The following is a 27,982-nucleotide window of genomic DNA, read 5'->3' as shown; positions in this document are numbered from 1 at the left end:
CAGCCTAACACGCTTCCTTGAGGGATAGATCCATTTAGGTGTTTCACCGCTGACTGTACTTTTTCTAGCTCGTTGGTTTCTCTATTGTAATAATCGATCTGAACAATTTGTTTTCGGTTGTGTAAATATGATTTAAACCAGCTGTATGCTGGGCCGCGTATGCCCGAGCCATTTAGTTTCTGGAGTAGACGGTCATACGGTACTCGATCGTATGCCTTGCTCATATCGAGCAGAAGACCTATAGCATGTTTTTTGTCATTAATGAGTTGAAGGGCTGTTTGAGTGTATTTGAATACTGCAAGGGTAGTAGATCTGGATTTTCTAAAGCCGTTTTGACTGTCATCTAGAATGTTGTATTTTTCTAAAAAGGAGTAAAGTCTTACACACATAGCTTTTTCAAAGATTTTCGAGAAGGTGGGTAATAGTGCTATTGGCCTGTAATTGGAGGGGTCGTTTGGGTCGTCTTTCTTATGTAATGGCTTTATCAATGCTATTTTGAGCAGATCCGGAAAACGCCCATCTTGAAAGCTTTGGTTTACTAATAATGTAAGAGGGGTACATAGTTCGATAGCACATTTTTTAAGGAGGATAGGAGGCACATCGTCTAATCCAGAGCTGTATTTATTTTTTAGTTGTTTTATTATGGCAAGAATTTCGTTTTTATTTACAGGGCTCAGGTACATTGAACAAGTTGGAGAGTTAATTACGGTCTGATTATTATTAATAATGTTTCTATTGCTGTTATCCCGGGGTGTTTCGCTTGTCGAAGCAAAGTAATCATTGAAGGTCTGTGATATTTCGGTTGGGCACTTTATTTTCTTATTTTCAATTGTAAGTTCGATGTTTTTATGGTGTTTTACTTTTGTTTTACCGGTTTTAGTGTTAATAATATTCCACATAGTTTTTATTTTATTATCCGAGGTATCCATTTGTTTTATGTATTGCAATCTTTTTGATATTTTTATACTACGCTTCAAGATTTTGCTGAACAATTTGTAATGCTCTTTAATAACATCGCTTTTTGTTTCATTTATAATCGTTTTAAGGATACGCTTATGCTTGCAGGATTTTTTTAAACCAGTTGTTAGCCAGGTTTTAGTAGTATTCATTTTTATTTTTATTTTAGTTATTGGGATGAATTTATTTAAATTATCTGTTATTACCTTAAGAAATGAGTTGTAATTTTGGTTTATGTTTTGATTTTTATTTATTATATTTTCCCAGTTTATATCTTTTAATGAATTTTGAAATAAGTCCATTTGTTTTTTTGTAAATAATCTCTTTCGTATGTGGTATAGGACTTTTTGAGCGTGCAAGTTTAGTGAGTTTAGTTGTATACAAGTAGCTTTATGATCAGATAGTCCGTAGTCATTTACATTGACCGTTTTAATCAACTGTGCGTAGTTAGTGAAAATCAGATCGATGCAAGTCGCAGATTTGTTAGTCACTCTTGTAGGTTCTTTTACTATTTGGAGTAGGTTAAAAGATCTCATGTAATTAAGAAATTCTCGTGATTGTTTAGAGTTTTCTTTAACATTTATATTAAAATCTCCTCCCAAGATTATATTTTTATTTTTGTCTTTAGATCTTAGTTTAATTAGTAGTTGGTTCATTTGTTTATAAAATATATCTATATGGCGATCGGCTCTATATAATCCTATTAAAACAATGTTGAGTTTTGGTATTTCTATGGAACAAAATTCTATTACATATTCTATAGATAAATTTACTATATCTTTGCGTTCTATGAAGTCTATTGTATCTTTAACTAGAGCACAAACTCCTCCACCTACATAGTTTTTTCTACAAAAGATTGACGCCATTTTATAGTTTGGTATATCAATGTAGTCACAGAAGTTTTTATTTTTCCAAATTTCTGATAGCAAAAGAATATCGATATTCGATTCAGATACTAATAAATGTTCTAGGAGGTCTAACTTATTTCCTATGCTCTGTATATTTTGAAATACAATAGATGCATTATTGGCGAAATGTCTGCTGTCTGCTATCCGAAGCTTTACTTCCAGTTGTATTTTCCAGATGTTCATGGACTGTCGAGTCGTGTAGTTGTAGGGAATCTTCATGTTTCAGTGGATCTGCGATGCTTCCATTTTTCACACTTTGTTGCTGAGCTACGATGGATTCTTTTCCGTTTATATACAATTTGTTGTTTTTGATTACTGCGTGTTTGCCTTCTTTTCTAGCCGCCTGTAATTGTCTTCTAAGAGCATTACGTTCTTGTAACTGGTTACCTTCCAAGTACATATCTACCGCTAATCCAGTGTTTTTCAAATTCCTTTTATTTTCTATAATGTATTTTACCATTCGTTTGCTCAGTAGTTCTATAGCTACAGGTCGGTTAGTTCCAGATTTTCCGATACGTTTAACTTCTTCTATGTATGGATGTATATTGACTTCCATGGTGTCAGATAGAACTTGGGATACTTGGTTGTAGAGATCGTATTTAGTTTCACGTTGTCCTTCTTTTAATCCGAAAAGTATTATCCTTTTTGAGTTGTTCAAGTCGTACAACTGTTGTTGAATATTTTCTATTTTTTTGTTAATTATCTGAATATTTTTCTCAGTTTCTTTTTGCTCCGCAGATAGTGTGTTTATATGTGTATCTACGTCCAGGTTGTATGTTTTTATTGCATTATTAACTTCTGTTTGAATGGTATTTTTGATATCCAAAAGTATAGAAGATCTAATGCTGTCTAGTTTAGCATCTAACAATTGGCCGATTTGTTCTATTGTTGCAGGTTGAGATGTAGTGGCTGACTGGCTTTGGAGCGTATTACAGGCAATGTCATCAACTGTTAAGTCGTGGTCGAAGTTTGAGGTGTTGAGTTCGGTGCAGCTAACATCAGTCCTGTTTACTTTTCTTCTTAATGTAACATTGTGGTCAGTAGATTGGGTTTCTTGAAGTGAGTAATTTTTAGGTGATCCAGGTCTAGCGGGTGTGTTGATGTTATTGGTCTTAGGCATCTTACAAATGCACCCCTGACATTTCCATTTAGCCTTATGCTCTGCAGACATGGTGTTATAGAACCTTTTTTCTGATACATTTGCACAATCAATGTCATATGGTTCAGTGCAAAGTGAACATTTCAAGAATAGCCTGTTTGTTATTTGTTGACGACACCCGGAACATACTAGAGGCGCCATCTTTTGACAGAGTGGTGAATTACGTAATGTTCTGTTGAAGTTTCGGTGAATGTTGCGGTTGCGTGTATGTATAGTGCTAATTTCGTCGTTGTTTGGTATGGTAGTACGTGGGCTCTTCACTAGATGTCGCTAGTCGTTCGGATTTTATTTATTTTCGTTGGTAGTTTGAAATTTAACGGGAACCAAACACAAAAATCCTTTAAAATGGAACGATTTGTTATGGTAGTTTATTTAGAGAGTCACTATTATCACTTTTAGCGTATAGGAATCGCAAGTCAATTCACAGAAGCTTAGAATTTCACTTCACCAAAGTTTTTTGTTGTTAAAGTCGCTGCACTTGTATTTGTTATCAAAGTCTATTGTCCGTTGATAGATCGCTGAGATAACACTATCACTCAATTATTGTGGTATTAGCTTCATATTTGTGCACTTTCACTGCGAAATAATTCGTATTTATATTTTTTATTGCAATAAATACTCGGAGCTATTGTTGCAGTGAGAGCAGCGCCCTCTCTCCCCCTATGCGATTGGTAAAAGCCTACCTAAATGATTTTGCCATACTGGGTGCGTTCTGTGGTCAATACAAACGCAACCTGCAACATGTATTAACAGTAAATTGTTATCTAGACATATTGTATTGATGCGATCTGTGGCCTAATTCACGTATTTTGACAGTCAAGATCTCGTTGACGTTCAGAAGTCGTCCCATTGAAAAACAGTTCTAAATGCGTAATAATAAGGGTCATTTTCGATAGAACGATTACTCGATAGGATCGCAACACAGCGATTTGTTGTCATTGAAGTTTTGTTACTTCGTCCCATTGAAAAACATTTCTAAATCCGTATTCACAAGGGTCATTTTGATAGAACGATTACACGATTAGATCGCAACTCAAGTGTTTTGTTGTCGTTGAAGTTTTGTTATGTGAATAAGGCTACTGATCGCAGAACTAATGTCGGCCGTTTGGTGTAGTGGTTCGAAACGGACAACTCTTCCGGAGGTAGCGGGTTCGATTCCCGCACAGTACAAACATTTGTGTGCATGAACATATTTGTTTGTATTGGACTGGGTGTTTTCTATGTATAATAAGCATGTATTTACAAAAAAAAAATTAAGTATGTTTATATCCGTTGTCTAGTACCCATAGTACAAGCTTTGCTTAGTTTGGGACTAGAAGCGCAGTGTAAAATGTCCAAGGATATTTGTTTATTTATAAAGAACTAGCTGACCCGGCGAACTTTGTTCCGCCTTAATGGCAATAAATAAGCAGACTTTTTTTTTAATTTCGAACGGGATAAAAAGTATCCTATGTCCTTCTCCTGGTTCTAAACTACTTCCCTGACAATTTTCAGCTAAATCGGTTCAGCCGTTCTTGAGTTATAAGTGGTGTAACTAACACGACTTTCTTTTATATATATAGATGTAAAGACCGCAGACCGCAACCAGTGTGGCAAATCAACCACGATACTTACCGCTTTCAACTTATCCCGGTTCGTCCGAAGCAGGTCCTCTGTGCGGTAATACGCGTTGGCGATGAGTTTCCTCGCCTCCAAGTCAATAAGGTTCTTCAGAGTCTTGCTAAAGGGACTCTTGCCGTGTTCCCGTAGATCAGGGAACGACAGCAAGCCGACCGTAGGCGACATGCCGTAGATTCGCACCTGGGGACAAATGGGAAGGGATGTTGTATAAACGATTGCGCCTCCCTTTTGTATCTGGTAATTAGAAGGGTGTGGGTGTGAACATTACTCATGTTTAGCATAAATTCGCTGCAGCAATAAATTGCGAATACAAATTAAATGGTAGGAATTCGCTTGAATGCTTTTAAAAATCAAATCGCAATGCAAAGTAACAATCTATGATGCCATTTCAATATGATTCTTGACAACATGCAATCATTTTCTTTGAGGTAGAGGTTGGAACCTTTAATTTTTTCCAAGGATGCTCAATTTGACAATTTAAAACATTTTGTTATTATTTTCTTAGTAGTCTGTGCCTATCTAAAGATACATTTTGGCTTCGCTGCCCTCATATTGCTTTTGCTGTATCTATATCATAAGTACATATGTGGACGGAACGAAAGAGTAATTGACGGAGTTATGGTATACTAGCTGATCCGGCGAACTTCGTACCCCCTGTTTTCAAATTGTTCCAGTAAGTAGTTTCGAAGCCTATTCGATACAAACAAACACTGAAATCTTTCCTCTTTATATTAGACTAGCTTTCCGCCCGCGGCTTAGCTCGCGTGGAATTTTTCGGTTTTTTATATAACCTATGACCCTCAGCAATAATGTGGCTTTCTATTGGTGAAAGATTTTTAAATTCGGTTCATTAGATCCCGAGATTACCCCTTACAATTTAACAAATATACAAACACACAAACTTTACCTCTTTATAACATTAGTATAGATTTTCGACTGACCTGCGCATACGCAATTTTGGTGACCTTCTCGAGGTCGTTTTGCGCGCCGCTGGTGATGGAGTTGAATGTGATCGCCTCGGCCGCGCGCCCTCCCAGCGCCATGCACATGCGGTCATATAGCTGAGGGCAAGTTGGGTCTATTTCAATGGGGGCTATCGTTTTTATACTTAACAGTTGGCACCCCTGGCGATTGACAGGACCTTACTCTACAGTGGCGCCATCTTGATGAGTGCAAATGCGATAGTCCTCCTACCACTTTAGCGCTCACCAGTTGGTGCCACTGTCTTCGCTACTAGCAAGTGACAGGACCTTACTCTACAGTGGCGCCATCTTGATGAGTGCAAATGCGATAGTCCTCCTACCACTTTAGCGCTCACCAGTTGGTGCCACTGTCTTCGCTACTAGCAAGTGACAGGACCTTACTCTACAGTGGCGCCATCTTGATGAGTGCAAATGCGATAGTCCTCCTACCACTTTAGCGCTCACCAGTTGGTGCCACTGTCTTCGCTACTAGCAAGTGACAGGACCTTACTCTACAGTGGCGCAAACTGGTAAGCACTAAAACGATAGCCCTCATTAAAATAATCATTCATTCAGCTCAAAGTTGCACAGCGTGCTATGGAGAGGGCTATGCTCGGTGTTTCTTTACGAGATCGAATCAGAAATGAGATCCGTAAACGAACTAGTCGCTGACATAGCCCGACAGATTAGCAAGCTGAAGTGGCATAGGCAGGGCACATAGTACGCAGAACTGATGGCCGATGGGGCAGCAAGATTCTGGAGTGGAGGCCGCGTACCGGAAAACGCAGCGTGTGACGTCCACCCACAAATTGGACCGACGACATCATAAAGGTAGCAGGAAGGCGTTGGACGTGGGCCGCTACCAACCGGGTAACATGGAAAGCATTGTGGGAGGCCTATGTTCAGCAGTGGACGTCCTATGGCTGAGATGCTGATGAATCATTCATTCGTTTTGTAACTTTTAAGTTTCAACCAAATCAATCGCCATCGCCGACGCGATTATAGATAGGCCAGGACGCGCGTTTGCGATGGTGATCTGCTTGGTTTTAATAAAGTTAAATATACAGGGTCTATCTATCTATCGGATGCTTTGGCCGTAGCACGTTACTACCTTGTTTAATATACCACGCAATTTTGTATACCCATTCTTATAAGATACACCATACAAGAATGCATGGTAAATGTACCTACTACTACTATTTCTATTTATTTATATTAACCGGCAGACAGTGGTGACTGAGTTTGTTGCGGCGCTTCTTCTCAGCACTTGCCAAATGTTGGTCTCGAAGCGTTGGTAGGGTAAAAAGATTATGAGACATGTAGAGGCTCCTTAAGAGCAAAATGACGATTTGTAAGAACTATTTATTCATCATCATCATCATTTCAGCCACAGGACGTCCACTGCTGAACATAGGCCTCCCCCAATGACTTCCACATCTCACGGTTGGTAGCGGCCTGCATCCAGCGCCTTCCCGCTACCTTTATCAGGTCATCGGTCCACCTTGTGGGTGGACGTCCTATGCTGCGTTTTCCGGTACGTGGCCTCCATTCCAGAACCTTGCTGCCCCATCGGCCGTCAGTTCTGCGTACTATGTGCCCAGCCCACTGCCACTTCAGCTTGCTGATCCGTCGGGCTATGTCAGCGACTTTAGTTCGTTTACGGATCTCCTCATTTCTGATTCGATCTCGTAAAGAAACACCGAGCATAGCCCTCTCCATAGCACGCTGTGCAACTTTGAGCTTCTGTATAAGGCCTATAGTGAGGGGCCACGTTTCCGAGCCATAAGTCATCACAGGTAACACACATTGGTTAACTATTTATTAGTCTAAACAAATAAAGAAATTTTGATTTTGACTTTGTGTCCGTCGCCTGGCGCATAAAGGAGGTGGGGTCGGCCAAATGTTCGGGCGGCGGCCACTCTTCCGCTTCCGCCTGCGGGGCGGGGCGGGGGCCGGCCGGGGCGCCGGGGGGAGGGCGCGAGCGAGCAAGCGCGGGTCCTGCCGCTGCGCCAGCGTTGCCAGACGTCCCGATTTTGGCGGGACGTCCCGATTTTTAAATCAAATTTAAATGTCCCGCGCGGGACAGGCTCGGTCCCGCTTTTCGGAGAGAGACACTCACTTCACCAGACTAATGTTTGAAACGCCATATTATTCTAAAGAATAAAACTTTTTTAATTTTTTTATTCTAAAGACGAATTTAACGATAGAGTAAATCTGATTTACAATATTATTTTTTTGTTAAAATACATTTTCTATGGCTACTTTTGCTATCTATTGTCACGTAAACGTAATTTTAAGTCAAATAAAAAGATAAATATACGTTTTTTTACTATGTCCCGCTTCTGACGGAAGAATCCCGCTATTTTCACTCAAAAAGTACCAAAGTCCCGACTTGGCGAAAAAAAAAACTGGCAACGCTGCGCTGCGCCGTGCGCTCGCGCTCCGGTGGCACAGAATAAATAACCAATAGAAGGATTACTCCGCAAGCCAATTTAAATAAATGCGAGTCTTGCTACCACGCGATACAGTGTAATTCAGCTCGCACAGCACTACGTACCTACAATTTTATTCACCTACAAGTTTTGTCTCTTTCTATCGCGTGTCTCTGAACTCTTCTTACGCTGTTAGGGTTGCTTGCTTTGCTGTCTAATGAAAAAATAGAATTAATCTACTTAGGTATTTGTAATGAGGTACGTATGTACGTATGGGGTATGTAAGTATTATTGTTATCCTACCTTTGTAAAAAATAACATTTCAAATATACCAACTTAGGATAAAAAAGTATTTATGTTAATACAATGTCTTTATTCATACCTATTTTAACATAAGACGAATAAATTAAACATACCTACTATTACAGAAGAAAGAATGACATACCTATCTACTTACTACCTACGCAAACACGAAACGGCTTCATCTTAGACCGAGAGGAGTCACCCGAAAATCATGTTTGTATTTGGCTTTGCGCAAACTTACTTTAATGTTACTCAGTGCACATTTGCAACAATTTATTTTTTCCTGAATATTTTTCCTATGCATTACGGTAAAAGAACTAGCTTAAAAAAGAGCTAGCCGTAAATGGCAATGCCAGATTTTGTATGGAAGGTGGCGTCTTTTTTTTTTTCGCGCGGCCATCGACCAAACCTTATTTTTTGATTACAAAATAGTGTAATAAACCAAACTTACTATGACATGTAAATCTTAGTATGTAAAACATCAAACTTCTAATGCTCGTAACTCAGTTCAGACTGAGTTTAGAGGTATACATGTCATAGTAAGTTTTGTTTATTACACTATTTTGTAACCAAAAAACATGGTTTGGTCGATGGCCGCGCGAAAAAAAAAAGACGCCAATTTCCGGCATTGTCTTTTGGTGTCCCGCTGTTACGCTTCCGTTTCATTTACAGGGGCAGGCTTCATGAATTGTTCATTCGTTCGTTTCAGCCGAAAGACGTCCATAAATTGTATTCAAAAGAAATTATTTATTAAAGGCAAACATCAAGTCCTGACGGGCGCGCGCGTGACACTCGACTGATATAATACCCGCCGGCGGGGCGCTTCGCTGTAGGTAAATAACGGATGTATCGCGCGGAGTGAGCCAGGCCTGCCGGTGGTGGCCCTGCTGCGGGCGTTTTGTCGCGTTAGCAGCGGGTAGTCGTGCGCACGAGTGGCTCCGCGTAAGGCCTCAGCCTCGAACTTAGCGGGCAGCGGGGCGGGAGCGGCGGCGGCGCTGGAGCGGGGCGGGCAACGCAGACCCGTTCTCGAAACAAGCGGGCAGCTCGCGCGGCGCTTTAGCGGCGAAGTGTTGTGTTCGGGGTTGTGTTGGCGAGATATTTGTTTTTATTCGCAAACGAAATGTCTGAACAACGGCGACAATTTTATTTCGATTCAAATTTATTCCTAACGCTCGATTTATTGTGGGCAAAAGAAGGAGTGCGCTGTCCGCTCGTTGCCCGCTCCCTCGCCGCTGCCCGCTCGTTGCCCGCTGCCGCGCCGCTGTTTTCGAGAACCGGTCTATTTGATTTTACGCATAAGATCCTGCCGCTCCCGCGCCGCCGCCGCCGCCGCCCCGCTGCCCGCTAAGTTCGAGGCTGAGGCCTAAAGCGTTGTAGACCTCCTGCCCGACTGCTACCCTCACGCGCCTCGATTCGCCGCGAGGCTGCGACTGACTCCGCGCAAGCGTTGAGTCCCGCGCCGCGAAGAGCTATCTCGCTCTCGCACAGTTATTTACCATCTACCTGCGATAAGACGCTTTTGCGTGTGAATTGTGCCAGTGCGTTTCGAAATACCCGCGAGTAAATTATTTTTACGAGTGGGTATTCGCCTCGAGCAGTGCCGCCCATCGAACTTTTTACCACCCACCCGCAACACACCAACAATGTCGGACGACGACGACTACTCGTACGAGTCGATCCCTCCGAGCCACGCAGCATACCGGCCTATCGGAAGGCCCACCCAAGCGCACTCCAGCGCCCACACCTCCGCCGCCACCGCTCGCGGCCAGCCCAGACAGGCGATTGCCGCCGAGCCCCGCCCGGGGCCTGCCGCGGGACTTTCTGTGTCTGTTTATCTGTTGTGGCAACATAGCTCCCAAGCTGATTTTGATCTACTGAGTTACACATTTTACAAAAATCTTTTCAACTATAAATTTTCTAATTCCAGATATTCATCCACAAAGAAGTGAAGGACTTATACAAGCACGTGCCTCAAGAGATGCTCCCTGTTGAATACGGTGGACCATGTGGCACCATGGAGGATCTGCAAGGTAAATTATATTTGTACTATGCGAGTAAATCAACAGCGAAATGCCACTCACTGATTAATCACGAAATCTCAGAAACTACTTCCACAGAATAGTAAAGGATGCTGCGATGCTGCAGCCGTGGTCACAGAGTCTGCTTGTGTTGTGACCACGGCTGCAGCATCGCAGCTGAAACGTCAAGCCGTGAGTACATAATGTAACTCATTAATAAACGTCGCGTTAAGACCCATGTCTTACTTTTTTAATTGAAATGGAACGCAAAAGTTTAAAATCTTACACTTCCACAGACTTGAAATTTGGCAGGTAGGTTCCGTATAGGGCGTAGAATATCCTAAAAACGGATTTTACGAAACTCCACCCCTAAGGAGGTAAAACGGGGTCCACGCGTACGAATTCGGGGGCGGCGGCCATAACTTTGCTATGACAATTTTTCCCTCGTTTTTCTTTTTTGCTTAAAAACAAATTTAATTGAAAACTGAACCTACCTGGTATTCCTATGTGAAAGAATTAAGCAAAGCATAAAATCAATGTCTCCTAGTTCGATTTTCCTATTAAAAAAGAGAGAGATTGCCCAGGCCCGCTCCCGGGAGGCCGAGCCGGCCACCGCCGACCCAGAGGCTACCGGAACTCCTCGGAGGACGACGTGACGTCCGAGGAAAAGCGGCTCAGAGCCGGACCGTCACCGCCGCAACGGGCCTCCACGCCAGCCCCCCGGATATCTCCAGTGGAGAGGTATGTGCAGCCCCCTCGCTCACCAACCGCCTCAAATTCAAATTCAAATTGTTTATTACATGAAACACGGTACATAGGATGGAACACAAAATTGATGATACAGTTCAACATGTCTCGCCAAATTATGGCGTGTAACAATTAATCCAGTCATAATAATATAAGTCACACATAATAATAGAGTAGTTAAACAAAGTAGGTAATATTACAGTACAATATAGTTAATTTAAACATTTATTTTTACACAATTATTTCTTTAATGTCATAAAAATTGTTATCTAGAAGCCACGCATACAACTTCTTTTTAAATAATTTCAATGGCAATTCTTTTATATTTGCAGGTATCTTGGCCTCCCCGGTGAGAGCCGACACCTCGCGCTCCACCCCGCACTCCGTCTCGCGCACCCCATCCAGGGGCAGCTCTCCGAGGCCGATCGAGGGTGGGAGCGACGTCTATTACCCGCCTACCCACCGAACAAACTCCACAACGCCGACGTCGTACGAGGCGTTGCAGAGCCCGCAGCGGTCATACGCCGCCTCCAGCACCGCTCCCTCCTCACCCCCGCCGCAACGGGACCCGGAGGTCGAGCAGACGGAAGCGGCCCCTGCGCTCCACCGAACCACCGAGCAGCACCAGCGCTCCTACCCGCCCATAGTGGTCGAGAGCCTGAGGAACTGGCCTCACCACTTCCGGAGCTTGCACGACAAGCTGGGCTATGCACCGAACGCGCGCCCCTACAAGACCGGCGTGCGTTTTATCGCGCGCACGCCCGAGGAATATCGGGTGGTGCAGCGCCACCTGACGGAGGCAGCCGAGAGCGACCCGGGCCTCCACTGGTTCAGCTACTCGCTGTCCTCCGAGCTGCCCACCAAAGTGGCCATCAGAGGGCTCCCGGCGGCCACAGACCCCGCCGAAATCAAGCACGCCCTAGAAGAGTTGGGCTTCGAGGCCCAACACGTCCGCCCGATCCCACCGAAGCGAGGCCGCTCCGGCTGCCTGTACCACGCGCAGCTGGCGCGCCTCAACCGGCAGGAGCTCTCCCGCTTGTACGCGGTGACCGAGCTCCTGCACATGCCAGGAGTCGTCATCGAGGCCTGGGATACGATTCTCATGCAATCGAATTTTTTCCGTATACGAACTCCTGATACGGTCCGTTGCGACGTTTTTAAAAACGCTGTAACTTCCGTATGAATAATTTTATCTTTACTTAGTGAAATTTGATTACAAAACCCATTTATTCTTATAATTTAATAATAATGTTGTAAAATTAATACACAGTATCACAAAACATAAAGTTTTAAAGGTTCAATTTTAAATATTTCATTACGTGTACTGAATGTTTCGGAATACGTTAAAATGGTTATGTCATTAATGCCAATGTCATCGTTGAAAAAAATATAACAGATAATTTATTTTTCTTCATACGAGTTTTATTAGAGGCTATTTCATATTCTACAATCTATATTATAAAAAAATATCCTTACAATGTACAAAATTTCTTGGTTTTATTTCACAGTTCATAGCATTATGAATTGGAGTACTTTGGCAGGTAAATTCGTGTACGAATTTCAAGTTCGACTGGTACTTAGCACTCGTAGCGTTCTAGTGGTTTTCGATCGAACTTTTTCGATTGTGAACTTCTAAGATTGCACAAACGGTGTAAATAGACGAAAAAACCGAACAATACCCTTCGAATTATTTTTCGAATGTGATTTTTTTTCGATTGCATGAGAATCGTATCCCTGGCGCGGCCGCAGTGGGCCGGCGCAATGCCACCGCTGCCAGGCGTTCGGCCACTCGTCCGCCGGATGCCACCGCCCGCCTCGACGCGTGCGATGCGGGGAAGGGCACATCATTGCGGAGTGCCCCCACAACCCGCGACCGACCACCGCGCTGCCAGGCCTCCGTCACTCGCCTATGCCGGCCGAGATAATTACCTACAGCGCGCGACAACTTCAAGTTGCAAATCAGTCAGGGCCGCCACGCACCTGTGAACACACGCGTATTTCTATACACGCTCGGTCGATCATCGTCGCAATCAAGTTTTATTGTTCCAATAGCACTGTTATTCTTCTTTAATGGAAAATCGAAATATTTAGGAAAAATAATTAACTGTAGCAATTTAAATAATTAAAAAAATCTACACTTTTTAAATAATTTTGAAATATTTATGACAAAAAACTGTAGCAAAAAATAAATTTTAGCTAATAAAAACATTAACTTTACTTCACCGTGTGTATTTTCCGACACTACACCTTTTAAAACAGTTTGTCCAATTTCGAATTATCGCAACACTGAAGTTTATTAATAGGACTTTAGAGATGGTACGATTATACAAACACCACTAGATTAAAGTTTACCAATCGTAAATACAATAGGTAAATGTTTATTAAAATTAAGTTTTTATTTATTTTACTTTGCTTATACAACCCTGACGCTTGAGCTGTGAGGTAGATCAATTCTGAATACAAAAAAATTGCGCTCTTGTGAGCGTAGTAGTAAGGTGCGATTTCGAATGCACCATGTGCGTTGGATATTTTGCATTATTATTATTACCGTTAAAATGTCGGCATCTGATCCTACACAAAGGAGTGCAATTTCTGTTGCTACTATTATGTATTCTGTGGCGCTGCGCCAACTGCGGCAGCGCGCACCCCGCCAACGACCGGCGCTGCCCCGTCTTCCGACGGGAGGCCCGCGCCCGAGGAGAGCGAGCGCCTCCTCCCTACCCGGACCGACCCGGCCCCGAGCAGGCGGGCACCCGCCCGCCGCCCGAGGCCCACCGCCCCCCGGGCCCCGAGGCGCCAGGCGTCGCCCAGACACCGGCCCCTCCCGCCTGCGGCCAGGAAGGCCGCACGGCCCCACCACCTTTTTTTTATAGGTTATTCAAATTTATGTATGCGAGTCATTTCTACTAGTACCTTAATATGTAAGTCTAGATATTAGCACGTCACTACCTTGTTTAATATACCACGCAATCTTGTATACCCATTCTTATGATACACCATACAAGAATGCATGGTAAATTCAGTGAACTGCTCCTGAATCGAATGTACCTACTACTACTATTTCTATTTATTTATATTAACCGGCAGACAGTGGTGACTGAGTTTGTTGCGGCGCTTCTTCTCAGCACTTGCCAAATGTTGGTCTCGAAGCGCTGGTAGGGTAAAAAGATTATGAGACATGTAGAGGCTCCTTAAGAACATTATGACGATTTGTAAGAACTATTTATTAGTCTAAACAAATAAAGAAATTTTGACTTTGACTTTGACTTTGGCCGACCTGGCGTACGGAGAGGAGGATCTTCGTGAGACGGCGCAGCGCAACCTTGCGCTGCTCCGCCAACGTTTCAACCTAGAATAGATCTCCCCTGACGCCTCGCTCGCCCGCCTGCTCGCTGGTCGCTGGGCCTCGACGAATGTCGACTCACCCGGTGGGTTGTACCGCGCCGAGGGCGGGCCCAGGGCGCTAGGGTGGAGACTAACGCCTCGCAAGAGGCGCCTCACAGCCACCGGACGGAAGAATCTGCCCGAGAAGAAGCCCGGGTAATGAGCTTCAGCTCGACACCCGCACCGGCCTAACAAGCCGAAGAAGCCAGGAATTCCCCAGGCCCGGGGGTATTTTTGTTCAATAATTACGTCGAAACTAATAGAGGTAGATCAATAAATTTACATTCGTTTTGTAGAATAGCTCAAATACGAATAATACAATGCAAATAAAACATACCTAAATATTTTTTGCTTATTAGTGTTCAGCTACCTACGCTATCACTTGTTCTTGAAGAAAGAGGTGAAAACTAAAAATTAAAAACTTAAATCCTCGTAATTTTGCGAGAAATGGGTCAAGCCCCAAAGAAGTATTTTCATCGATAAAATTGTCCATAGATTACGCCCTTAAAGTTTGATCACTACATGCCCGGACACATTGTATACACACACACAGTTGGTGGAAGACGTAGTGTGGGCAGGCACCCCACTAGGTGGACCTACGATCTGGTGAAAGTGACGAGAGAAGCCTGGATGTGAGCGGCACAGGACTGCTGTGTACAAGTGATATAAACTAACTAACCTCTTTCTGTGAGTATAGTTTCTGGTCGGACGTAGTGTACTACGCGAATCCCAGCGCCATATTAAAGCACTTGATATCGTGCCCTGAGTGCCCAAGCAACTGCACTTAGAAGGATTTGATGAATGCTGCTGACAACGCCACTCTTGTGGCGAAATTTCGGGCTGACACTTTGTAGGTTTGTTGTCGACACGAAAAGAAGAAAAAGCGCCATATTGGTTCGAGGCACGATAGTGACCTTGAACAGCGCGTATGTGTTTCAGCAGCCAGCCCACTAATATCCTCGTGGGACTGGTGATACTGTATCATAAGCCGTAGTAAAGACTCACCTCTTCCTGCGAGTAAAGTTTCTGGTCTGACGTAGTATACTACGCGAATCCCAGCGCCATATTGGTGCGAGGCACGATGGTGACCTTGAGCAGTGCGTCCGTGTTTCAACAGCCTGCCCACTAATATCCTGACTCGTGAGACTGGTGATGCTGTACCATAAGATACTGTATCATAAACCGGACTAGAGACTCACCTCTTCCTGCGAATAAAGTTTCTGGTCTGACGTGGTGTACTGCGCGAATCCCAGCGCCATATTGGTGCGCGGCACGATAGTGACTTTGAACAGCGCGTCCGTCTTTCAACAGCCAGCCCACTAATGTCCTCGTAGGACTGGTGATACTGTATCAAAAGTGAGACTAAAGAGACTCACCTCTTCCTGCGAGTATAGTTTCTGGTCTGACGTGGTGTACTGCGCGAATCCCAGTGCCATGTTGGTTCGAGGCACGATGGTGACCTTGAGAAGCGCATCCGTGTGTTCTAGCAGCCAACCCACTAACGCGTGTCCCGACTCGTGGTATGCCACTATCTTCTTCTCTGCTGGGGACATGGCGTGACTGCGCTTTTCTGTGCCACCTGGAATTTGTAATATTGGCTTATTCAGTTATGCTGCTACTTATTTTCTTACACTGCCAAGGAAATGCTGAAGAGTATAGACAGTGATTCGCGGATGATACCATACAGGTTTGTTCGCAACTAGGTGCGTCCCATCTGTCCTCCGCTGATGCAGACTTTCCAGCCGGAAATGTAGGAAGAGGTGGTGCGTGATCCTCTTTATAGAACAAACTGGGTGAATCTCCGACAATCTACGAAGTAGGGACTTCGGTCGACGTAGTACCTAAACTGACACCGTTGGTTTCACGTGCGGCCTCTGCAGGAACAAAACGGGCAGGCCCGAATAGCGTGCTAGCTAGTTTTAGCCATCGCGGCAAAACACTTAAAGACAAGCAAGGGTCAGACTATAGTCACCATTACGATTCAAGCCAATCGTTTTTTGGATGAGGAGAAAAGAGAACCGCCGTAAAATACGAAGCCGTACAAGATCCTCACCTATCGTCTGACGATACGACGAACTCACAAACGATGCTTTGCTTAAGTGAAGCAGCAAATCGATAGAACTCTGTGATTGGTTCGTGTGTGACCCTATGCGTCCACGCACACTGTGAGACCTCATAGTAATGTTTGTGAATACGGGCGTGATTCAGTTCAGATTTGAATTGTCCTCCTCCAACTCCTTTTTTCAAAAAACTGCTCTTTCTTAAGTAACAGGCACCAAACTTCTTTACAGATCAGCAAATACACGGTAGTTGTGGTTTTATACCGTCAACTTCGTTCGTTTCGCCAAATGACGTACACTGCTGGACAGAGCCTCCCCCAAGATTTTCCACAAAGAAGGGTTCTGCGCTGTCCGCATCCAGGTTTTTCCCGCGACCTTTAACAGATCGTCGGTCCACCTAGTAGGAGGCCTGCCTACACTACGTCTGGCATCTCACGTCACACATTATTTTAACGAAGTCAGCCCTATGGCTTCGGCGCAGTACCGATCACTGACGTTTGTCAACAAAATGGTGCTTGACTCTTGAGACAGGCTAAATTACACCATATTGTTAATGACATTAAGCATACATTTTTTTAAATACCTTCGCGAAGTAAAACTTCTGTACGTAGTACTTATTATTATTCTGTGCTTCAGCTTGCTAATCCGTCGGGCTATGTCAGCGACTTTAGTTCGTTTACGGATTTCCTCATTTCTGATTCGATCTCGTAAAGAAACACCAAGCATAGCCTTCTCAATAGCACGCTTTGCAACTTTGAGCTTCTGTATACGGCAAACTTCTTTACAGATCCGCAAATATACGGATCCTACGACATCGTAAAGGTAGCAGGGAAGCGCTGGACGCAGGCCGCTACCAATCGATCAACGTGGAAAGCATTAGGGGAGGCCTATGTTCAGCAGTGGACGTCCTATGGCTGAAATGATGATGATGATGAAATACACGGTAGTTGAGTGGTTTTACGGCGTCAACTCACCGACAACTCTCTCCACGGCGTACTCCAAGTCGGCGGCGCGTACGATGGTCTGTTTGTACCGCGCGGCGTGCAATGCCGCCTCGTTGCACACGTTAGCGATGTCCGCGCCGCTGAAGCCGGGCGTGAGGTATGACAGCCTGGAAACGATCAGGGACAATCATGATGGCGTATCCTGACAACGCCCCGTACAGGTGGCCATTATGAGCAATATTGTCACCGCTGTCAAGCAAGAAGTAAACGGGACTATTCCCACCTCTCGTTCCCACCACTGCAACTCCTGTGTAGCCAGGATCTACAGCTTGACGACCACAAAAACCCAACCAATGAAGGTCAAATTTGTCCCAGGGGAAAGTTAAACTGTCATTGGACCCGCAACGAAATTAATCAGAAGAACATAGGAGGAGTTCGAAATTAAGGTTCGACTTCCCTCCATTGCAAAGCGGATGACAGATGACAAACAAAGGTTTAAAACCTTTAAGAAAAGATTATGCACCACGGACAATAAAATATCAATATATAAAAAGCAAGAAGTAAGTAAATAATGTGAAAAAATTTATGAAATTTTGTGTTATTTTACTATATTTGACAATTTTGGACGATGGTAGTCAGTAACATTATTGCCGATAACATTCAAATTGTTGTTTTTAGTGAAAAATGAATCTACTGGTGGGTTTCGTTCCATCATCATCATCATTTATTTCTGTGGTCTCGTTTCCACCGCGGTCTTTGAAATTGGTAAAATTTACAGTCGCTATTATTCTTGGTGTTATTACAATTCACAACGACATCTTACTAGAACCATATTTTATCTCAAAAACGATTAGAAAATGTTTACTGAAATATGGATTTGACAGCTCAAGTTAGCGATAGCGAATAAATGACAATTTTATTTCCCTCCACCTGCTTTGCACCCTGCCAATTAACGTCACTGCTGTCATCATTGCTGTCGCGAGCAACGTGTTCTGTTTTAGGGCATATTGCTGCGACACTGGCCCCGCCCCCTTTTCACATCTCCCTTTAGTTTCTGTCATCTGTGGGCTGCGTTTGAGTTTACATCAATCGTTCTAACTAGTAAGCGTGTTAGAAAAATGTATGAAAATTTTAGTTCCTGAACGCTTCCGCTAGGGGCGCTTTACAATCCGTCATACGTTTAATGTCATTTTTTTAAGCGTTCACTAGTGAGGACGTTTTTTGTTAACTCACACTTTGCCCTCTGTGGTGTTTACCGTTTGACATAGTAGGGCGGCAGTTCCTCCAGCACGATGCTCTTGAGATGCCGCTGGAAGATCTCCTCGCGCTCCTGAAGAGTCGGCAGGTCGATCAGGATGTGGCGGTCGAAGCGGCCCGGTCGGAGCAGTGCCTGGAATGTAACAGTTTTTTATTACCAACATGGCGCGGAGGTGGATTCTATATGCATTACAAAAAGCGAAAGATCACTAACTGACTCACTCATCACGAAATCTCAGAAACTACAAATGTAGGAGTCTCTTGCATGGAATTTTCCTTTTACAACCTAGGTGCTCACTAAGACTTGATTTTGCAAAATTCAACCCCTAAGGAGATAAAACGGGATCCACGCGTACAAAGTCGCGGGCGGACGCTAGTCTACTAACTATAAATATTCTCATTGTTCTAAATTTGCTTCTTGCATACCTATTTATAGTCAGATTTGGGTGTGTAGTTAGGTATGTGTACTTTGAAACGTTTGTGCGCATGCGTAAGTGACTTTGTAAATAATAATTTTCATCTTCAATCAACTTACTTCACTGGTTGGGTTTTTATTGGCGGTCAAGCTGTAGATCCTGGCTACACACAGGAGTAGCAGCGGTGGGAAAGAGAGGTGGGAATAGTGCCGTTTAAAGATTACCATGTTCAGAGGACAGATGCCAACTAATGCGCTGAGTTCGGAACTCAGTGTCGCATCAGAAATTAAAAACAAAGTAATCAAAATATGTGCTCATTATCCACTGCGGTATCAGTACTCAACTAACGAATAACGACGCCTGCAGCAATGTGTTCTGTTTTTGGGCATATTGCGGCGACACTGGCCCCGCCCCCTTGGCACTCCCTTTAGTTTCTGTGATCTGTGAATCAGACATACCTTATCAAGCACATCAGCTCTGTTAGTCGAGGCCAGTACCACGACTCCTTCCCGGCTCTTCATGCCGTCCATTTCCACCAGCAGCTGGTTTAGGGTCTGTTCCCCCTCCCCCCCACCGGGGCCGAAGGAAGTCGCGCCGGATGACCGCGCGCGGCCCACCGCATCCATCTCGTCTATGTAGATGATACAGGGCGCACGAGAAGCCGCTTCTTTGAACAGATCTCTGGGAGACAAGTAAATAAGTATCAGTTGGAGAAAACTTAGAGAAGAAGGTCTCTGAAGTAATTTATACAGGGTGTAAAAAAGTAATGTCAATCCGAAGCCCGGGTTCGGGTAGCCCCGAATCATCGCGACTTTTGATAGTTTTCGAGTTATGATTCTTTTTTACAACACACAGGATTTTCAACTTTTTTTAGTTTACATTCGTGCTATGGATGTAAATACTTCTGAATCAGCTAGGCCTAGTATTCATCTAATAATAAAAAAAATCAGACATGTACCTTTTCTATTCGCGCCACAGTGACCACTAAACACAGAAATTGAAAACAATGTTAACTCGAAAACTATTAAAAATCGCGGAATATACATGGGGGTGATTCGGATAGTCCTACTGATGCTCTATCTCTGGGCTTCAGCTTGACGCTACTTTTTGGGACAGCCTGTATTTGTGGGAGAATAGTTCGTCGGCGTCGTCGAACAACGTCGTATGATCGCAACCGTCAAAATCTGTTTTTTTGCATTAAACTACTCTAAAATAGCCCCTTTATAAACTAATTTTTTAATTTTTCAAAATTCGTAATAATATCGAAGATACAGAATCGAACACCGACGGATGTGATTATTCTAACGCAGTACAGAGACGTGTTTGTGCAAGCTTCATTGTACTTCGGAAGACTGCACATCGTTTGTTGGAATAGCTTATACATTTGTATTCGTATTGATATTGAATGTATCTAGAATTTCGTCTTTACATCTATAAGTTTGGACACTTTATCGTTTTGATGACTGAAAGTCACAACCATCTCTTTACTAGGGAAGTCAGAGAAAAAAAAACTGTGACGTACGTACACACCCGTCGTTGTACTAGGAAGTTCGAAAATAAAAGAAACAGTGTCCTTTCGTTTTTATTTTATGGTATTTGTAGGTAGATTGATGAGTATAAACATTAAGAATGTTTGGTACAAAATAATTGTTTTTGGTGGCGGATGTACTGAACTTACATTGTTCTAAGGACTTTTGTTTGACGTTTGATCAGAACCATCGCTGTACTTCGGTAAAGTTTGGTAATTTTGACGTCGGATATACACAACCGACTTTGTACTAGGGACGGGTATTCCAATTGCGTCTTTGTTCTATTTTTAAATTGCTTAAAAAATAAAACAAAAAATTGAGACTACAATAATTTGATTTTAATGTGTTTGTTTTTGACGATTTGTTACTCAAAATAAACATTGTGTTAAAAATAAAGTTTTTTTTGCGTATACAGAATGACATCTTGTAATGAGTGAACATCCTTGTAAAGGATTATAGTGCATGTCATTTGCAATCAAATTAGATAAGTATTTGCCTACGCAAAACACAATGTAATTTTTCCATACAAAAAATCAAAATAATAATAATTAATATCCCATAGCTGATTTTAAATTTTCCTGCTTTTAAGCTAAGGTAGAAAAAGCCTAAACTATAAATAATAAAAATAATAAAAGACTTTATTAAACACACACTAAAACATAAAAGTAATAATATAAAAGAAAAAAGTGTGATAAAAGGGCGCCCGCTCAATTTTTATCGGAACACCATGTTAGGATGTCCCTATTAAAACTGAGAAATGCTTGACTTTTGCCTAGGCATATACCTACATAAATAAATTGGTTACAATAACCTGTTATCCCTTACAAGGATGTTCACTTATTACACGTCACCCTGTAAGTATAGGTATGCTTAGAAAGCTTTTCGTCTAAGTTAAATTTTATACTTATTTATTTTATTCATTTCTAAGTAGCACTTACACCGTCAAATCAATGCCCCCTTTACCCTTTCAAGCAGATCCCAACATTATTCAAAAAATGCAAGATCTTATAGGTGATAGTTTTTGCATCCAGTGCCTTCCTGCTACCTTTATGAGATCATCGTTCCGCCTTGGTTTGTGGGTGGATGTCGCACGCTTCGTTTTTCGGTATGCAGCCTACTCAGAACCTTGGTGCCCCATTGGCCGTAAGTTTTGCGTAGGCTATGTGTCCTGCCTATTGTCACTCAGCATGCTAATCTGTCGGGATATGTCATCGACTTTAGTTTGTTTACGGACTTCCCTCATTTATGATTTGATCTCGTAAAGAAACACTGACATAACCCTTGCTATAGCACGCCGTGCAACTTTGAGCTTCTTTGAGAGCCAACGTTTTGGACCTATAATAGGGTAACACACACTGATGGTAGACTCTCGTCTTTAGGCACTATAGGATTTTGGACGAAAAGATGTCTAGTTTTCCGGATACTGCCCAGTCGAGGTAGATTCGTCGATTGACCTCTTTCTCGAAGTTGGACCTACCTAGCTAAATCTTTTGTCCAAGGTAGACATCAATCCCAACCGAAGTTGGGTAGGGTGCAACATAGACAACCAAAGGCCCCGTTGGGATATTCGATTAAGGTCTTTAATATTATGTCGAGGTCTTCCAAAGATTCTGCCATGACCATAATAATTATTATCGTCGGCATACCTAAGGTGAGTGTTGTACTCGTCGTTGATATTTATGCCGAATCCTTACATTCCAGGAGTTGGACAGGTGAACAGTTTTGGAAATAGGTATAAAATCTCCCAGCCTTACGCCTCGCTGTAGTGGAATCGCGCTCGTGCTCTGCTTCTGTATTCGGGACGGATTGGTGCGTTCATGTAGAGGTACTTCAGTACCTCGATGTAACGAGAGTCGATACGGCCGCGGTGCAGGGAGAGATTGCAGCACTGCCCAAATCTCGATCGAATCGAAGGCCTTCTCATAGTCCACGAACTCCAAGCATAGTGGCAACTTATAACTCTTCGATCTTCTGCATAACCTGCCGCAGTATATGGATGTGTTTTATCTATCCTTGATTTTTGTTAATTTTCTTTGATACCTATTGTCTTTATTTATAAATTAATTAATAATGAAACCTAATAAACAATGTTTTTTATTTATTTCCTCCAACTTTCTTCATCATCCGACGGGTACTCATGGCAGAAGTTCCGTAGAATAATGACTAAAAGTGGCATACGTCATATATTTGATTTAAAAAATTCGCAGAACAACGACGGTTTATCACATACATCCTCAAATTGTCCATGGAACAATGACGCATGTGATTTTTACAAAAAACTAAGCATTTTTGGAGATGGGTACATAGTTTATATAAAATAACATCTTTATATTTATAACATCCCCGAATTTGAAACCGATCAGCCAAGTAGTTTTTTTTGTAGACACAAAATACCGGTTCCAAAACTTCAAAACGCTCTCCTGGAAACTTAACATTTTGCAGATACGTCGTTGTTCGACGACGCCGACGAGTTACTGGGAGAGTAGCCCTCTTGGAGAGTAGGAGAATGTTGATGAAGTAATAAAATAGCAACAGCATAACTTCGTTTAAACGACTGACGTGGTTCATTTCCCTGACGTAGTCCTATCGTGGTTCTTTAACTAAAATAGTCCTACTTGGTAAATTTTATTAAAGACCAATCACATCAAGCGAAATTCCGTGGCATCTTAACATCAATAACGTATATAGTCTGGTCTGTGAGCACGTAGAATTTTGTCCAATGACCCCAAGCTACCCATCCTTATCGCTCGCGCGTAATTATATTGCTTTCGCGACTGTGCGACGGGCGCCCGCAGTGAGTGTGCGAGCGCGACAGCAACTTGGGGTCATTGGACAAAATTCTACGTGCACACAGACCGGGCTTTAATCTGATGTGCTATCGTCCACACATGTATATTGCTTACCTGACTCTCGCAGCGCCTAGCCCGCCAATCATCTCTATGAACTCGGAGCCATTCATGGAGAGGAAAGGCACGTTGGCTTCGGTGGCCACTGCTTTGGCCAAGAGAGTCTTGCCGCAGCCAGGCGGGCCCAGCAGCAACGCTCCTTTCGGCACCTGGAAGGATAATTGGGATTTTTTATACACAAATCCGGATTACAACTGTCAAATTGAATTCAGTTTTAGATTATATTTCCAAAATGTTCGATGCATTTACACTTTAATATTGTTTAAATAGTCATATAAACAATATAAAAATGTAAAAACATCAAAAACCGCAGATATTTTGGCTAAAACATATTAATATTTGACAGTTGACAATCAAAATCCGTCCAATTTGGATTAGGATTGAATATAGAAATCCAGCATAGATCAGTGGTTCTTAACTGGTGGTCCCTGGAGACATTCCAAGTGGTCCACGAAGTGCACTAAGTGTGAGTTTTGCAAACCTTGGTTAAAACCACTTTTAACTGATTTTTGCAGTCAAACTGGTTTTGACCGATTATGAGGTGGTCCCTGACAAGACAGAAATTTGGTAAAATGGTCCCCCATGACTTAAAGGTTAAGAACCACTGCACTAGATAGATAGATAGATAAATCATTATTTACAAGAAATAGTAAAGTTGCAGCATAACGTTAATAAGAAATCAGCAGGATACAAAATAAGCATTTATAAAACAAACAAAAGTAGTGCGTACTGCTAGCTTTTGCTCGCGGATTCACCCGCGTGAAATTTAGCGTCACAGATCGGCATAAATTACCTATAGCCTATATGTTAATCTGGGTTGCAAACAATAATACTGTAAAGTTTCAACAAAATTCGTTCAGTAGTTTTTGCGTGAAAGAGTAACAAACATACATTATGACATCCTAACATCCATACAAACTTTCGCATTTAAAGGCATAGTGGCACGCTGATAATTTTAACTCTGATATATTTTGAGATTTACGCGAGTGAAATCGTGAATATTTATGAGAAATAGCGCTTTAGAAACGTGGTGACTGGTTCAGTGATTGATTTATTGCACAAAACAGTGAAATAATCCTGACACTGACACACAAGTGTCATCCAAAATTGGTTTCGTTTGACAGCTCGTGGTTGTTGCTCTATTCCAAAGGAATTAAAGTTAAATGAGAATTATCTCATTGTATTAACACCATGGAAAAAATGGATATAATTTAGGGGGACCAGTGTGCCTACCATGAGTTTACGTTAGGTGTGCTCGCTAGCGAGTACGTCAAAAAAAACTATGAAGATCTTTTTTCTTGAAAGTAGCCGCTAGGGGCGCTGCACAATGTGTCATACATTTAATGACATTTTTTTACGCAGTCGCTAGCGAGCACACCTAACGTATAGTTCCAAAATACTGGACTGTCCTGTCGATGACATTGACAGTGGGGCGCCACCGTCAATACCGGATCGCTGGTTCAGATTTTTGCCATGTTGGAAAACATATAGTTGAACGATGGTAGCGCCCCCCTGTCATTGAGTTTGGTGGGACAGTTCAGCGTGGGTCACCTATAAACTCATGGTAAGCACACAGATACAGATAACATGTAACATTGTGACCTAAGTGTATGACATGTTTATTTTATTTTTAAGCTTGTAAGCGCTTTGGACCTGCTCTGTAAGCTTACAAGTGTTTTGCATTAATCTATATAAATAAAAATGAATTGTTGTTCGTTAGTCTGATTAAAACTCGAGAACGGCTGGGCCGATTGAGCTGATTTTGGTTTTAAAATGTTTGTCGTAGTCCAGGGTAGGTCTAAACGGTGAGCAAATAAGGAAAAATTGCGATGGCTTATTTATTGCCTTTAAGGCGGAACAGAGTTCGCGGGGTCAGCTAGTAAATAAATAAATATAGAAACAGTTTAACAAAGCATTCTCACCTTAGCCCCCAAGCTCTTGTAGTGCTCCGGCCGCTTGAGGTAGTCCACGAACTCCATGACTTCGATCTTTGCCTCGCGCAGTCCAGCCACGTCTTCAAACTTCACGCCCTTGCCTTGACCGCTCATGCTATCTACTAGGGTAAACTTGGCGCGGCTTAGCTGGTTCTGAGGGTTTAATTTAAATTTAATTAGCTTTTCCACCCACAAGGTGGACCGACGACATCACAAAGGTAGCAGGAAAGCGCTGGACGCAGGCCGCTACCAACCGGGCAACATTGAAAGCATTGGGGGCCTATGTTCAGTGGACGTCCTATGGCTGAGATGATGATGATGATGATGAAAATAGCTTTTAAAAACACGTATACAATATCACGTAGATATAGGCAAATAATAGACTAGTTAAGCCCGTCAGTTATAGTATCAAAAATATTGGACAAGCTTATTTTATCTCGCGTTGAAGTTCCGCATGACGTCATATAGTGCTACACTTTTTACCACTTGACTTCACGAGAATGCACTTCAGAGCTTTGTGCGTTTAACTCTGTAATTTATCATTGATGCGATGAATTTAAAAAAATATAAAACCGAACATAAAACCTCCTTTTTTAAACTTTCGTGTCAGGTATTTTTTGATATGTTAACTGACAAGCTGAGTTGCACCACCTAAGTTTGACCGTAACTATAAAGATAACCAGTGTATTTTGTATGAAATTTGACAGATTTTTGACGTTTGTTAAAGTCAAAGTAAAATGGTGCAAGCCAGACAAGCTTCAACCACACCAAAGCGTGCCGATCGCCATCGCCGGCGCGATCAACGGAAAATGACAGGTCACGCGACCTATGACAGTTCACATCATCATTTCAGCCATAGGACGTCCACTGCTGAACATAGGCCTCCCCCAATGCTTTCCATGTTGATCGATTGGTAGCGGCCTGCGTCCAGCGCTTCCCTGCTACCTTTACGATGTCGTCGGTCCACCTTGTAGGTGGACGACAGTTCACGCGACCTGTCATTGGCCTTTGATCGCGCCGGCGATCTGAAGTTAAGTTAAATTAATGCTTTTTAGCGTGAAGTTATGATTATTGTACAATAGATAGTAACTCACAAAGCCTCCCAGGTTGATGTTCATCTTCATCGACTTGGTGGAGTACAGGAAGGACAGGATGACGGCGCCGATGAGCAGCGTGGTGATCACCTTGCCGGCCACGCTGCCGTTACGGTCGTAGATCACGCGGACGCCTGCAACGAGTGGAGTTTTAAGGCCTATTCAGACCTAAGCGGTATTCGCTACCGTCTGCGGCAGAGAAAACGCTCTAGCCGCGGTACTTGATACTAAATACCTGAGCGAAACCCGCGCGGTATGTACCTCTACCCACAGCGGCAGCGAATATCGCTCAGGTTTGAATAGGCCTTTATCCGACTGCGCAATAGAAGGGTATATTCCTTTAGGGCATTGGTTCCCAAACTTATTTGAGACGCGCGACGGGCGCCCTTTCGACCATACAAAAATTTCGCGCCCAGTCAAGATTATTTATTGGTCGTATCGAGCGGTCTGGAAAGCATTCTCTCAGCGGTCGCAGGTTTTTTATACTTAAGTACACAGATGGCCCCTTTAAAGGTATTTGTTGTTTGTCCCTTGGGAACCAATGCTTTAGAGCCTACGCTTTTTAACTCTAACTTTTTAGAGTTTTAACCACAGATCGCACAAAAAAGTCACATTGCCATAGATCACGCGGACCCCTAAAATGAGTGGTGTTTTACCCGAAGGCACAAAAGGAGGGTATATTTCTTTAGGGCCTACGCTTTTTAATTAACTTTTTAGAGTTTTAACCACTGATCATACAAACTAAAGGGAGACGTGAAAAGCGGGCGTGGCCTATGTCGCAGCAATATGCCCAAAAACAGAACACATTGCTCGCGACAGCAATGTGCCATGCAGTTGACGTTTTAGACTGTGAGTTAACTAACAGAATACATTCAATCACATGTGACTGCGTATGTAGTCGTGCTGTACGTACATTACTTGCAACCTGTATGCGAACGAATAGTCGCACTCAATGCAATGTCAGCATGACACACACTCTTCGCGAAGTATTGTTTTTATTTTGTGCCTTTGTGCGCGATTTGTGGTTTATCTTCCTACTCCAACCACCCCAGATCCCCCCAGAAAGCAAGCAGCCCGTCTAGGCTGCTACAGGAATCCTGCAGCGACGATGGTGATCGGAGAAATTGAGCCTGTTGTTCTGCTACGTTGCTGCACTCTTGCATCGTGGGCTGTCTGTAACACCTATGTTGTGTTGGTGCTTGTTTAGCATACAGTGTCCGGTTATAACACTCAGGACTTTGCGGATGCTGTCCCTGTTTAGTCTGATGAGGCTGTGGGAGAACTCTTTCAATACGTACGGAACCGCATCTTTTGATTGCCTGCATCCTTCGCTATTTTTCCATTATGTGTGG

The 27,982-nt window shown here is 42.9% G+C and overlaps 2 protein-coding genes across 2 annotated transcripts in view; one reads left to right on the top strand and one right to left on the bottom strand.

Moving 5' to 3' along the window:
- Positions 1–27,982, top strand: part of LOC135086731 (dual specificity calcium/calmodulin-dependent 3',5'-cyclic nucleotide phosphodiesterase 1C-like) — a 150,589-nt gene that overhangs the window by 71,412 nt on the left and 51,195 nt on the right. The window lies entirely within an intron of this gene.
- The window catches only part of LOC135086741 (paraplegin), a 35,609-nt gene that overhangs the window by 4,032 nt on the left and 3,595 nt on the right, over positions 1–27,982 (bottom strand). The window contains exons 6-14 of the mRNA XM_063981531.1: positions 26,631–26,764; positions 25,525–25,689; positions 23,600–23,751; positions 19,626–19,848; positions 18,751–18,884; positions 17,525–17,661; positions 15,867–16,069; positions 5,586–5,705; positions 4,639–4,824 (exon numbers count right to left, since the gene is read on the bottom strand). Coding sequence (XP_063837601.1) covers positions 4,639–4,824; positions 5,586–5,705; positions 15,867–16,069; positions 17,525–17,661; positions 18,751–18,884; positions 19,626–19,848; positions 23,600–23,751; positions 25,525–25,689; positions 26,631–26,764 — 1,454 coding nt within the window. The remainder of the gene's footprint in view (positions 1–4,638; positions 4,825–5,585; positions 5,706–15,866; positions 16,070–17,524; positions 17,662–18,750; positions 18,885–19,625; positions 19,849–23,599; positions 23,752–25,524; positions 25,690–26,630; positions 26,765–27,982) is intronic.

Source organism: Ostrinia nubilalis, chromosome Z (genome assembly GCF_963855985.1).
Source record: "Ostrinia nubilalis chromosome Z, ilOstNubi1.1, whole genome shotgun sequence".
In the NCBI taxonomy this organism is placed as follows: Eukaryota; Metazoa; Arthropoda; class Insecta; order Lepidoptera; family Crambidae; genus Ostrinia; species Ostrinia nubilalis.
Note: the sequence above shows the minus strand (reverse complement) of the source record. Positions and strands in the feature narration are given on the sequence as shown.